The sequence below is a fragment of the Thunnus thynnus genome, chromosome 11 (genome assembly GCF_963924715.1).
Source record: "Thunnus thynnus chromosome 11, fThuThy2.1, whole genome shotgun sequence".
Classification (NCBI taxonomy): Eukaryota; Metazoa; Chordata; class Actinopteri; order Scombriformes; family Scombridae; genus Thunnus; species Thunnus thynnus.
The window spans coordinates 18369699-18382526 of record NC_089527.1 but is presented as its reverse complement, the minus strand read 5'-3'; the positions used below and the strand labels follow the sequence as shown (position 1 = coordinate 18382526).

The window sequence follows — 12828 nt, the reverse complement described above, 5'->3', positions numbered from 1 at the left end:
AAAGAGTCCTCTGAACATCAGAACACACTGTTCCAACACAGATGTATGTTTTGTATAATTGAAATATGCCATAAAGCTTTGTAATTGAATTTTGTACAAAAAAATATTCAACCGACATGATCTTCTCTATAATTATGTTGAATTTATTCATGACTTTGGAGTCCCTGTTTCTCCAAAGGATTTATCAATTGTTTTTGATACTTTCCCCTCTGGTATTATTTCACTTTTTAAAGGTTTTAAGGGAAATTAAAATCACCCTATACTGACAGATGCAACTGAAACAACTGTTGGGAAAACTTGTTTTTCATGACAAACTAAGAATAAAAATAAGGCAATCCATCAATCTTTTCAACAAGATATCATAAGTACACCTTCTGCCATATCATATTAGTCCACCTTTGTTAGAGACATTTCTATTGCCACAAGTTTTTTTCTGACTAACAAAGTCAAAGAAATATCTTTTAAAGTACTTCACAGGTTTTATCCAACTAATCATTATTTGCAGAAACTCAAGATAGACATTGATGTAAGTTCTACCTTTTGTGGGGAAGTCAGCAAAACGCTGGTACATTTATTTTGGTCTTTGCCCGCATACAAAACAATTGTGAAGTTTTATTGCTGATCATATTTACCCTCACTTTTTATTACTTTGGAAAAATGTATTGTTTGGATTCAGTGAATATGACAGGAATCTCTGCTCGCAGTTCTATTTGATTAATTTGCTTATTATTTTTGACAAAATTTTATATTCACAAATCCAAATTCTTCAACAAAAAGTTTTCAGACTTTTCAGAGCTGACTGTCCATATCAAACAATACATTTCTACTATATCTGAATATACAAACAAAAACAAAATAAATATAAAAGTTTTTGGTCCAATTACGCTTTATTGAAGTAATTTAAGTAAATGAGTCGAGTTTGTTTAAACAGCTCAGTTCATACACATGTATCTAAGTTGTGTTTTGTTTGCTTGTTTCTAGGCAACTGACAGACTAATTTGGGAACATCCCATCATCATCAGACTGATGATGATAGACAAAAGAGACAATATATGGAAATCCCACCCATTTTCAATGCTTTTTATAATGAGTTTTTTTTTTTACTTTATTGTTTTATTTAAATTGTATTATTTACAATTTATATATTTTTTATGTATTTTCTAATTTTTTTAACAGTTTTTGTATTTTTTTAGTTTGTTTACAGACAGGTTTTTAATACCATGGTTGACTTGCCATGCTTTTGTAAATTTACTGTTCAATAAAAAAAAAAAAAAAAAAAAAGATAGACAAAAGAGACAAAACAAACCTATCTGAATATACACTATACTGCATTAACATGTTAGTTGTTGGATATGTTTTGTATTAAAATTGATAATCTGTAAAATAGGAAGAAGTACACAGTAGATGACAGAAATTCTCAAGTAAAGTACTTCATAATTGTACAGTTCTCATGTACATTTAGGACTACTTAGTTACTTTCTTCCACTGTTTGGAATTCTACATTTAAGTTGAATTATAAACTGGCATTGTAACTAATATACTGTGCAGGGAAGGAGGCATTAAAAATTAATTGACCTTTGAATAAATCTGTATGTCTGATATACTTCTATTAGCAGTAAAAACTTGATCCTTAGACATGTATGTAAGAAGCCCTCCTTTGTCACACATTTATAATACACTTAAATTTCACGTTGTGAAACTTTTATCTTACTTTTTCATTTATTATTAGTCTCTTATACATTTATCACTTTTTAATTGATACATTACTTAATTTTCTCTGTATTTGTGGCAGTTGTTCTCGGTATGTTGCACTAACAAATAATATATATAAAATGAATAAATCAACAGCAAAAAATATATAAATAAAGTTCATAAATCAAAAATAAATGTTGTGCAAGGGAGGAACCACTATCATGACGTACCGAGTCAATGTCGGATTGTTTTGGTTGACGTACACACGCTTGCGGAAGTCATCTTTAACCATGCTGAAAACTACAGATTCACAATGATTTAACCTGAATATAACCCGTAAATAAATAAATAAAACACATTGTACCGCAGTTCCGGTGACACACGTGTTTGAGACATGAAACTAAAAGAGTTAGAGAGCTGCCTGCAGCAGGTCGACGCTTTTGAGGAGCCAAAAATCCTTCTTGAGCAATATCCAACCAGTCCTCATATCGCTGGTGAGGCGACAACATGTGAGCTTTTGTTTGTTAATAGCGCACATTTCTCTTTTTAACTTGTTGATGTTTCCACAGCATGCATGTTGTACACAATACACAACACGTTTGATGACATTGAGGGGAAACTAGTGGCGGATCTGGGATGCGGCTGCGGGGTCCTCAGCATCGGGGCGGCGATGCTTGATGCAGGGTGAGACCATCAAACCGTCCTTCTTAAGATGTTGTCATGTTGAAGGATAGGATCACAATTTTCTCAAGTCTGTCTTAAAATAACAATCAGATGTCCATATGAACAATGAAAGAGGTTTTCCTCGTTGTAATCATTCCTTCTGTTCATACTGACTATGAAAAGATCCCCATCAAAAGTGCTTTCAATGTAAGTGATGGGGGCCAAAATCCACAGTGTGTCCACACAGTCATTGTGTGCAAAAATGCATTTAAAAGTTTATCTGAAGCTTATATGAGGCTTCAGCAGTCTGAGTTAGTCAGATCAAGTGGATATCTACCACATTTACAGTCTTTGTAGCATTAAATTCCCTCTTTGTGTTCCTCTGTTTAGCTGCTGTAAAAGTATAGTAACAAAAAGAGGAACTTTGGCACTAAAAAGACTGAAAGATATCTACTTGATTTGAATAATTTGGACAACTGAAGCTTCAGATAAACTTTTAAATACATTTTTCCACAGAAGGAGGACTACTCCACCCCCCCCAATCATTATGAAGAGATCCTCTAATGGTCAGTACGAACAGGAGGAATGATAATGACAAGAAAAACCTGTTTCAGTCTTCATTTGGGCACCTGACTATTGTTTTAGCATAGACTAAATTGTGAACCCGCCCTTTAACACATGCTAAGCTTCATTCATTACTCTCTGCTCTCTTTTCTTCAGTCTGTGCATTGGCTTTGACATTGACGACGATGCACTGGACATATTCAGAAGAAATGCAGAGGAATTTGAGATTTCTAACGTCGATCTGGTCCAGTGTGACCTGTGTGCTCTGGAGGCAGAGGCTTATGCCAAGAGGTTTGACACAGTCATCATGAATCCACCATTTGGGACGAAACACAACCAAGGTGAGCACACAGTTTAAAGGGCTCGGGTGGTTTAGTATTATGTTTCTATAAAGCTGAGGGACTTCCTAAAGACTGATTTTAAAAAAGAAAGGTCAAAATCAATGCAGCAGTGTCGCTATTGTGTCAAGAGCAAAAACAGTGGAGCCTACATTTCCCATAATGCTACTCAATAGCATCATTCAGTAGACTATCTGACTGGTAAATGGTAAATCTTTAAAACTCCACACTCCCTTAATATGAGGAAAGCTACGATGTAAAAAACCTAAGCACAATCACTCTGATGGCATCATCAGGGGTTATTTTTTCAAACTTAATGCCACATTCATGGGATGGATAGAAGAGATGGAGAAGATTCTTATGTTTAGAAAAGTTTGACCAAAAAAACAATCTCAAGCTCGATTTATCAGTTTTTTCCAGAGCTTTCATTTGCATCTCACAGCCCTCCTAAGCTCAGATTGCAGAGTTGGTTGTTTAAGGGTTGAAAATACTGTGCATGTCACTCTACATCCATTAAGTTTGGGTTTATTTGCCTTAAACGATGGACTTTGGCTGATGTGAGGCATTCATATTTGTTTGCTTTTTCAGGTGCTAAAGGCCAAGTTGGATAGTCAGATCTTTCAGAAAAATTTGAGTTTCCCTGTCGTAATTATGAGTTGGATGTTGACATTAACAGTGTTTAAGGCAGCATTAGAAAGAAGACGTTATACTTCTGTTTTTACAGGCTGTATAGTTCCTTGAGATGAGTAAACTGATCTTCATGTGTAAACTCAGTGGAAAACCCCTTTAACTCTAAAGCGTAGCCCTGTTGTATAACATGTAGTTTCATTTCTTTTATTTTATTTTTATTTTTTACAAGGCATGGACATGAAGTTCCTGAGAGCCGCCTTAACAATGGCAAACACAGCAGTATATTCACTTCATAAAACATCAACACGAGAGGTAAGTTCAGTATACATACGATAGCATTTATAGCACTTTGGTATTAGACAGGTTTTGGGGTAAGTCCAAGTCAGATCACAAGTTTTCATAAAGAAACTGGTAGTCAATTGTAAGTCTGTGAATACAGACCATTACAATGACATTCTCTGTTCAATGCTGTTAGCTTTTAGTAAAAATAGTAATTTGACATAGATGAGACCATGTTTTTCAATGAAAGGGTAAAAACTTCAGACTTGGAGTCTTTTTTGCTTTCAAGTCTCACAGCAGTCAAGTCCAAGTCACATTTCAAGTGCTCATTTTTATGACTAAAGGTGACCTGTGGAGTGTTCTTGTAAAAAAAAAAAAAAAAAAAGTTATATTTACAGTATTTTAAGTGTATCCTTGAGGTCTAACAAAAGTGTGGATGGATTTCCTTCCTCATAAAACATTTGCAAAGCACAACTATTTAAAATCCAGCATTGTTACCATCTATGTTTACTAGCTTTGTCTTCTTCTCTGCCTTTGTTGGTACATTACAGCCACCTGTAGATCAATGGAAGTGTGAATCCATTGTCAGGTCACCAGCATGCATGTGTGTTCTTGAAACCAAACAACGACAGACTTAAAAAACCCTCCAATGTGCTAATAGGTCAAAAACTCCAGAGTACCTTTTAAGGACCAGTATGTAGGATTTAGTGGCATCTAGTGGTGAGGTTGCAGATTACAACCAACTGAATATCCCTCCCCTACCAAGTGTGTAGGGGAACCTACATGTGGCTGCAAAACTTGCAAAAGGCCCTCTCTAGAGCCAGTGTTTGGTTTGTCTGCTCTGAGCTACTGTAGAAACATGGCGGGCTCTGTGGAAGGGGACCCATGTAGATATAAAGGACTCGTTCTCATGTAACAAAAACACAATTCTTATTTCATGGGATTACACATTAATTAAAACATACTTATGAAGATTATGTTCCATTTCTGCCAAGTCTGTTCCGCTAGATGCTACTAAATCTTACACAGTGGTCCTTTGATTCAAGTCTTCATCTCCAGTAGTAGAAGAACAGAAATCTGACCAGTTTTGCTTGAACAGTGATTGAGTAATGCTTTAATTCTTTGACGTTTAATTCCTTCTGTAATTACAGCACATACAAAAGAAGGCTAATGACTGGGGAGTAAAGATGGAAGTAATAGCAGGTAAGAAAATACAGTAATATATTCATATTCTCTACAAATAAAATATTCAAAGTGATCACTTTCTTTACAGAACTAAGATATGACTTGCCCGCATCTTACAAGTTCCATAAGAAGAAATCGGTAAGCTCACATATCATATCCCACCAGTCTGAGGCAGATATCTCATGCTGTAATTCACAACACATTCAAACTGTTGCCGAATAATTTTTAGAAACGTTTTATTTGCTATTCACATATGCGAACTTAAAAAAAATAGCAAAGCGAATGTTTTCACTCAATGTAGGAAATCTACATGAAAAAAATAACAATGGCACACAGACTCCAGATTTCACACAGGTCTTACAAAACCAACTAAAAATGTTCTGACCAAATTAAATTACTGTCAAAGAACAGATTTGATTCAATGTTATATATGATAAAATCAAAACAAATGTAAGAAGAAAAACATAGGTACACATGTGAGAGGCACGACATACAAGGACTTAAAAGGCTGAAAACTGATGCCAAGCTTTGCAAATTGTTCTCTAGGTTGACATCCAGGTGGACTTCCTACGGTTCTCCAAACCCTGAAGCTTTCACTGGAATGGATTTAAGTTGCCTCTGCATTTTCACTGTTTATAATAAATGTTTTCACAAAGGAAAAAATTCTGGGTGTGACCTTATTACTAAGATCCATTTTCAGTTTTGGCAACCTTTGCTGCGGGACCGTCAGCGTCTTCTAGCTCTCTCTTTGGGGCTGCAGGTGCTGGAGGAAAAAAAAAAAAAAAACACAAAGTAGATGCAACATGATTAACTGTTTATATTTTGCTATCCAACCAAATATTGAAGCTCTCTGAAAAGATGTTGAACTTACCATCGTCATCATCATCACTATCAAATTTCGTCTTTTTGCCTTGGTATTGAGTTCTGCCTTGATCTCTGCCACCTCTTCCCCTTCTGCCTCCTCTTCCTCTGCCACCTGATCTTCCTCTTCCTTTTAAGTCAGACAAGATAAAAATAAAACATTGATGATATAAAATGGGCTATTAATGATTTACAAATCATTTTAGATCAGCAGATAGTTTGAAAACAATTTTTACCTCTGCCTTTGGATCGGTTGTAAGATTCTTGTTGAGCTTCGATGATCTTCTTCAGTACCTCTTTCTCCTCATCTCCCTCAAGCACCTGCCATGTAACACTGTTGTCCTTGATTTTCAGTTCCCCTCCGCTTGCCTCTTTGGCCTTATCGAATGCCTCTTTTGCATTTCCGTCAAAAAGGAGGGTGCCCTTGTTGGGAATAAAAACACATATGTTTAACCAGATGACGTTTCTTCATCTGTGAGTAGGAGACCTTGAGCGGGAGAGAGTTTAGTTACCTCTTTGGCTCCTCTTGTAAAATCGACCCACTTGATCTTTCCATGCCCAGAGAACAATACGTGAAAGTCCTCTCGTGAAACATCTTCAAGCTCTCCTGAAAACTTCAATAAGCAACCTGTCTTTTCATCCAGAAGCAGACCCTGCAACACAAATGAATCATCATTAGCGTGACCGTATTCTGTATGTAAGAGTTCATCCCGGTGAGAGAACTTGAGCTTGTAACAGTTTTGGGGGATCTTACCATTTCTTTGTCTTCTGCATGTTTCTGCTGCTGTTCTTTGTCCCTGGATGACATTTTTTGGGAGGCGTAGGGTCAGTAATTTGAAACAAAATGTATGGTACATTTTTAGGGACACAATATTATTGTTTTTGTACTCACTGTCTAGCTTTTGCTTTTGTCTCTGCTTTGAACTGTTTTCTCTCTTCTGCTTTCTTTGCATGGTAGTCTTCTCTGAAAGTAGAACAGTAACAACATGATTATTAGATACAGTGATATTTACAAGTTTGGCCAGCTGGGGACAAATTACACATGTTGATTATCTGGATGAAAAGTTTCACTCTGTAGGTAAACCTGAACTTGGAATATTAAGGCACATTTTAACACAGTTCATCTATTTGCTTAATGTCAGAAAGTACCGCAAAAATAAAACCCTGAACAAAGCCTGTGCAAGAAAAGATAGGAACCTTATCAGGCCACATGTTGCAACAACTTCTAGCATACATTGTGGTTGTCCAGTTTTGAAATTTCTTTGATTACATCTCAAATATGTGTGACCCAAAGACTTTGAATAATATGAAAAGTCTTGCGACTGAAGGCCATTGCAAAAGTAGTTAACAGAGAACAGCGGCTGTGGTCAGCTTGAATCCATATTAGTTAAAATGTACTCCAACAGTAACAAGTTTCCAAAACTAGATCACCCATAAAGAATTATCAAACCACTCCTAACATCATCCCCTTCTCTGTGTGTTGATTTGTATGGTCATATTGTTGGAAAACACCAATTATCCCACAATAAATGACAAAAAACACTGTGTCCACACTAGTTTCATAGATTGATAGGAAGCTTCCTGAGAGGTTAAAAAAAAGTCAACAAATCTAGTGGAAATAGCTTAATCGGCTTAAAGGCTGAGTCTAGAAGAGAGAGACTCTGTACATGCTACATTTAATTTCTCCAACCCCAATTCTGTTACATTGCATAATTCTGCACTATAATTTTAGATTTAAGTATTTCACAATCACATTTGTTCCCTTCAAATCTTGTGCTGACTTTATTTCTAAATTAAAAAACACACCATTTATCCACTGTAAATAAAAGAAACAGTTCAACATACCTTGATAACACGAGCATTTCGTTGTCCTTGAATGATTTTATGTCTGAACGTTCTAAGAACTGCTTGGATGATTCTTCTGTGTCAAAACAGATAAACACTGACCCCTGTAAAGAAAGAAATTTAAGAAATAATAGTGAATCCCCCCAAATTAGGAGTAAAATCCTATGACTGGAATTGTAACCAAATACACTAAATTTACCTTGAACTGCCTTTGCAGGTTTCTCCTCATCTGAATGTTTTCTATTGTGCCTTTCCCGTTCAACCACTCCTGAATCTCATCAAGGGAAGTTTCGAGAGGAAAACCTTTCTAGATGAGAAAAGAGGACAAATTATTATCCCTGTGTTTAAAAATAACAGCAGTATACCCGAGTGAAATTACAGTATGTATAAGATGAGCTAGGAAGGGCTTGTAGTCTAAGAATGGAAATTTTATGTAAATGTTTGTAAATTTAAAGCACATACAAAGTGTCATGACATGTAGATCTATGCTTGGAAAACAACTGCAGGGGGAATAAAATAAACCTTTTTCTATAGTTTGATATAATGGAAACATAAGTGACATTGTGTAACCATAAAGACAATTTAAAATCAAAATTATAAATTGGTGTGTATGCACTTTAAAAACTTACAATGTACACAGATTTGTGTTTTAGGGCATCTTTGTATTCATCATTCAGTTCGGGTAAAGGTTTGTTTAGAGACCTCCTGATTTTAGTCTTGTCTTCGCTGATTTCCAAGAGGCCGCTCTTTGATTTCTGGAGGGCTGCGATGATGATGGTGGTGTCTGTAGTTAAAGACTTCAGTCTGGGAACAGAACAAAAATGTGTCAACAGATGCTCTGAAGAGGAAGGAAGAAAAAATTCAAACAGTCCTGGTGTACGAGTGTGTAAATACCAAACATGAATGTTTATTCTTCATCTCACTGCAGTGACACCGTACATAACTGGGGACATTTGCATATGATCTAATCTCTTCCTTTTAATGTCTGAATTGCCACAATCACTCATAGCTAGAATTTGCTTGATACCTGCAAAATGAATCGTAAAATAAAATATAAATAAAATCTAAATCACACAAGCAACTGAGTTACTGCTGCACGGCTCTTTCAAGCAATTAGGATTGATGAGAAAACAGAGTGCTGACTCACACCGACTTCTGTCTACGACAAAATTCGAATATGCAGACTTTGTCCACTTGGATTTTGCTGAGTTGTCAATAGAAGGGTCTAAATGCCCTGCAGTAGCTCTTCAATCCAGCTAAATTTTACTTGGTAATGAGATCTGACTGGTGTCAAATCCTGAGGGACAGGGTGAGGACATGCACCGATCTTGTCATGAATCCTACAATGGGTCCAAAACTAATTGTTTCTTGCTCAGTCAAACAATTCCTCCTTTTCTTCTCCTCTCTGCACCCAAATGAAACCATTTCCCACATCACTGCTCGCAGGCTTTGGTGGACATTGCTTTTAGTTGATTTTTGCCATACTAATATTGATTATTACTAAGATTCAGAATCTGATTCAGTTATTCAGTGCTGGTGACACACCAGTCAGTGATATTGAAGCAGGCATGTCCCCATCAACTGTTCATCAAAAAAAAAACCTAAAAAAAAAGGTGCAATGCAATCCAGGACACATTTTGTTGACCACTATTTAATGGCCTGATCTAAAACACTGAAGGTGTGGTGAGAACAGCAGAAAACCACCTTAACAATACAGTGACAGCAGTGTGATTGCAAGTAAACACTAACATTACCTACAGGCACAGATAGAGCTAACCCCTGTTATTCGCTGAACTTAAGTCACATCGGACTCCTTCACATGTATGTCTCAACATGCATAAGACAACTACAACCAGTAGATGATGGTAAAATACAGGACGACACAGGCAACGAAATAGAAATTGTCAGATAATCTTATTCACTGCAGCTATATTTCTTTTGTGCGCCGTTGGAATAACTGGATTTCTGCTGATGAGTCAACTGAGCAGACAGTCCAGCACAGCAGAGAAAGCAATGGGAGGGTTTAATGAGGGTTGATGGACTGACCCTGACATTACTTGGTTTTGTGTTGCATGGGATGCCTAACGTCAGTGAAAAAATGAACTCCAAGCTTTTCAAAAAATGTTATATTCTCTATCAAAATGAAAATGAAAATTCAAAAAAATGTGTTAAAAGATCCCCAACATGTGATTTTTATGATTTATTTATTATTTTGTATTTATTTTCATTTTTGTTATTACTATTGTCATCCTCTCTTCTGTTGTCAGAAGGTTGGGGGGTGCTATTGTTCTTGGGTATATCCTGCAACCTCTGTAAAATTTGAATAAAAATATATTTTTAGGAAATGTGTTAAGAGAAATACTGCCAGAATTTGTTATAGCACCTCCTAATTTCCTCCCAGATCACTGTTGTTTTAAAAATCTCTAAATTGTACAAGGTAAATGTAGGGGACAGGTACCAATAAATTCATAAATGAAAGCAGATATGGATAAAACATGAGTGGTTCTTGGTTAACAGCAGTTAAACAGAGCATGCGATAGAGTGGAGTGTAACATACCTGTTGAATTTAAGCATCGTCTCCAAAGGCACCCAACCATCATCAAGTTGCAGTTGTTCTTTGAGAAACTTGTCTCTTGGAAGATTGTGGTCCCCAAAGTAGTACTAAAGGCAAGAAGCAGAAACACTGTTGGTGCTGAAAATAACTGTCAGGTGCAAAACATAAATAAAAATTCAAAAATATGAATTACCTCTAATTGTCGTGCCACTTTCATCTCAATTGGAGACATCTCTTCTTTATTTTCTGCCATGACTGTTCTGTGAATGACACAGTAAACATACAATTAAAAAAATGTTCTCAATAAAAAAAATAAAACCTTACTCTTTGATTGATATGACACATTTATGTATATGTAAACACTGGAATTATTAGTCAATTAAACAATTAGTCTAAGTACAGAAAAGATCCAGTAAAAGTTGAAATTATGTATTAAGCAAAAATGCCAAACTTTGGTTCCAGGGTTTTAAAATGTTGCGACTAGAAAAATTTGAGCAATTTTTCACCATTTTCGAAACTGTACAATTAATTGAACAAATAATTTATAGATTAATCACTGAGAATAATCATTAGTTGACTCCCTTATAAATGTCTACACATAATAAAAATAGAATTATCCATACTAGTTTATTCTAACAATTGTTCATCTTCAGGATGTGTGTTTGAGCACTGCCCCGATCCTGGCAGGCATCCAAAGCTATTTATTGAAGGTTTTCAAAATGGTCTGGTGTCAAATGGTCAACTGTCCATACTTGTGTCTCTGGATTATTCTGTGTAACCTAGACACTGTTCATGGAAAAAGCCTTTGCTGTGATTTGTTCAGATGTAATTTTTCCAAGACTGGGAGCACAGCAACTCAATTAACTTCCATAGTACTGAAGAGAAGACTCAACTGTGGATATTTTAAAATATCTACAAGGCCAGATAACAGGAGGGGTTTTTTTATTTTATGATTTGCTGAGATTCGAATGCACAAACACTTTCAGCAATCTGAAAAGAGTTTTTAAACCTTTCCTTTCCCACAGCAGGGACGTAGCTCTTGTTTGAGGAGAGCTGTGTGTATCATTCTGTAGTGAATCAATTAACAATTATTTGCAGTTAAATAATCATTTAGAATAATAACAACAACAACTTTGAGCGGCTTTGGCCAGTAAATAACCTCTATTAAGACCAATAAGAGCACATAAAATATAAGAAACAGCACATCCGTGTATGAACAGTGGACAGTTCTCACGCATCCTGATGTCATGCTGCAGCTAGCATGAGAGCTAAACTGCTAGCAACCGGCCACGCTGTGTTCGCCCACTAAAAGAGCAAGTCACCCTGCTTTTTCTGTCTAGTCACGCCAACAGCACAAGGTTTATTCAGGGTGATATTTAATTAGCTATAAATTACTTTTTTTTATATGTTTGATTATTCATTTACACTCTGCGTAACTTAACTCCATTCTGGCAGCAGCAGCGTGTCGTTCAAACAAACTAAATGAGGATGTTGTTTTATAAACCTACAGAAACATTTACCGGGGAATATATGAGAAACCACAAAAGGACGTTTTACACCGCCTTTAAAACTTATACTTACGATACGCTGAATCACCGCCAGCAGCAATTATAACCGTTCAAACCCTTCAGACTTAAGTCCTCACTTCTCAACACGTTGTAGAGCTGCGTGCTACCATGCGTCCTACGCATGCGTAGAAGAGTGCGATGATTTCTTCTTCTTCTGGGGTTTTAATGGCGGTTGGCAAAATAGCTTTTAAGCGCATTACTGCCACCTACTGGACTGGAGTGTGGAACAGTAGATAAGTAGGGAGAAAAAAACAACTATATTCTCTCTCTTGTTCCTGTTACTCTTAAGTAATTTTCTACGGAGCTCACAGTGGACCAGGATTTCTTTATACATCCATGATTTAGTCACGACCAGGAGACTTGTTCTGCTTCTTCTTCTTCCTTTCCCGTTTTATAGCGGATGGCAACCAGCGTTAAGGTGCATTACCGCCACCCACAACGTTAGAGTGTGAACCTGAGTTATCTATCCCCTTAAAGGACCAGTGTGTGGGATATAGTGACATCTAGCGGTGAGTTTGCAGATTACAACCAACTGAATACCCCTCCCCTCCATGGATGTATGCTCCCCTCGCCCTCTTCCTCCCCATCCAAGGGTGTAGGGGAACCTACGGTGGCCGCCAAACACGTGAAAAACGCGAAAGGCCCTTTT

At 36.6% G+C, this 12828-nt stretch overlaps 2 protein-coding genes across 3 annotated transcripts; one reads left to right on the top strand and one right to left on the bottom strand.

Annotated features, from left to right (window-relative positions):
• The first annotated feature begins 1936 nt into the window (after nt 1-1936).
• On the top strand, nt 1937-6014 carry mettl5 (methyltransferase 5, N6-adenosine). 2 transcript variants are annotated; one of them, XM_067603536.1, is made up of 7 exons: nt 1937-2186; nt 2262-2376; nt 3076-3260; nt 4117-4199; nt 5318-5369; nt 5440-5489; nt 5898-6014. In XM_067603536.1, the coding sequence occupies exons 1-7, from the start codon at nt 2087-2089 to the stop codon at nt 5937-5939; spliced, it is 627 nt and encodes a 208-aa protein (XP_067459637.1). In that variant the 5' UTR covers nt 1937-2086; the 3' UTR covers nt 5940-6014. The 2 variants fall into 2 exon arrangements, with proteins under 2 accessions (XP_067459637.1, XP_067459636.1); XM_067603535.1 differs by lacking the exon at nt 5898-6014 and having other exon boundaries at nt 1938-2186; nt 5440-5601.
• On the bottom strand, nt 5571-12335 carry ssb (small RNA binding exonuclease protection factor La). The gene is made up of 12 exons (XM_067603533.1): nt 12193-12335; nt 10805-10871; nt 10615-10718; nt 8687-8861; nt 8257-8364; nt 8058-8161; nt 7105-7176; nt 6967-7009; nt 6725-6865; nt 6449-6635; nt 6223-6342; nt 5571-6114 (listed from the first exon to the last, which is right to left on the bottom strand). The coding sequence occupies exons 2-12, from the start codon at nt 10862-10864 to the stop codon at nt 6035-6037; spliced, it is 1194 nt and encodes a 397-aa protein (XP_067459634.1). The 5' UTR covers nt 10865-10871; nt 12193-12335; the 3' UTR covers nt 5571-6034.
• Nucleotides 12336-12828: the final 493 nt, after the last annotated feature.

What these genes read in the sequence shown, in the direction of transcription:
- mettl5 (XM_067603535.1), top strand. Translation starts at nt 2,087, where the DNA reads ATGAAACTAAAAGAGTTAGAGAGCTGCCTGCAGCAGGTCGACGCTTTT. An exon ending in AACCAGTCCTCATATCGCTG is followed by an intron (nt 2,187 to 2,261) that starts GTGAGGCGACAA and finishes ATGTTTCCACAG; the next exon opens with CATGCATGTTGTACACAATA. An exon ending in AAAGATGGAAGTAATAGCAG is followed by an intron (nt 5,370 to 5,439) that starts GTAAGAAAATAC and finishes CTTTCTTTACAG; the next exon opens with AACTAAGATATGACTTGCCC.
- ssb (XM_067603533.1), bottom strand. Translation starts at nt 10,864, where the DNA reads ATGGCAGAAAATAAAGAAGAGATGTCTCCAATTGAGATGAAAGTGGCA. An exon ending in AAGTGGCACGACAATTAGAG is followed by an intron (nt 10,719 to 10,804) that starts GTAATTCATATT and finishes TCTTGCCTTTAG; the next exon opens with TACTACTTTGGGGACCACAA. An exon ending in GAAATGCTCGTGTTATCAAG is followed by an intron (nt 7,177 to 8,057) that starts GTATGTTGAACT and finishes TTCTACTTTCAG; the next exon opens with AGAAGACTACCATGCAAAGA.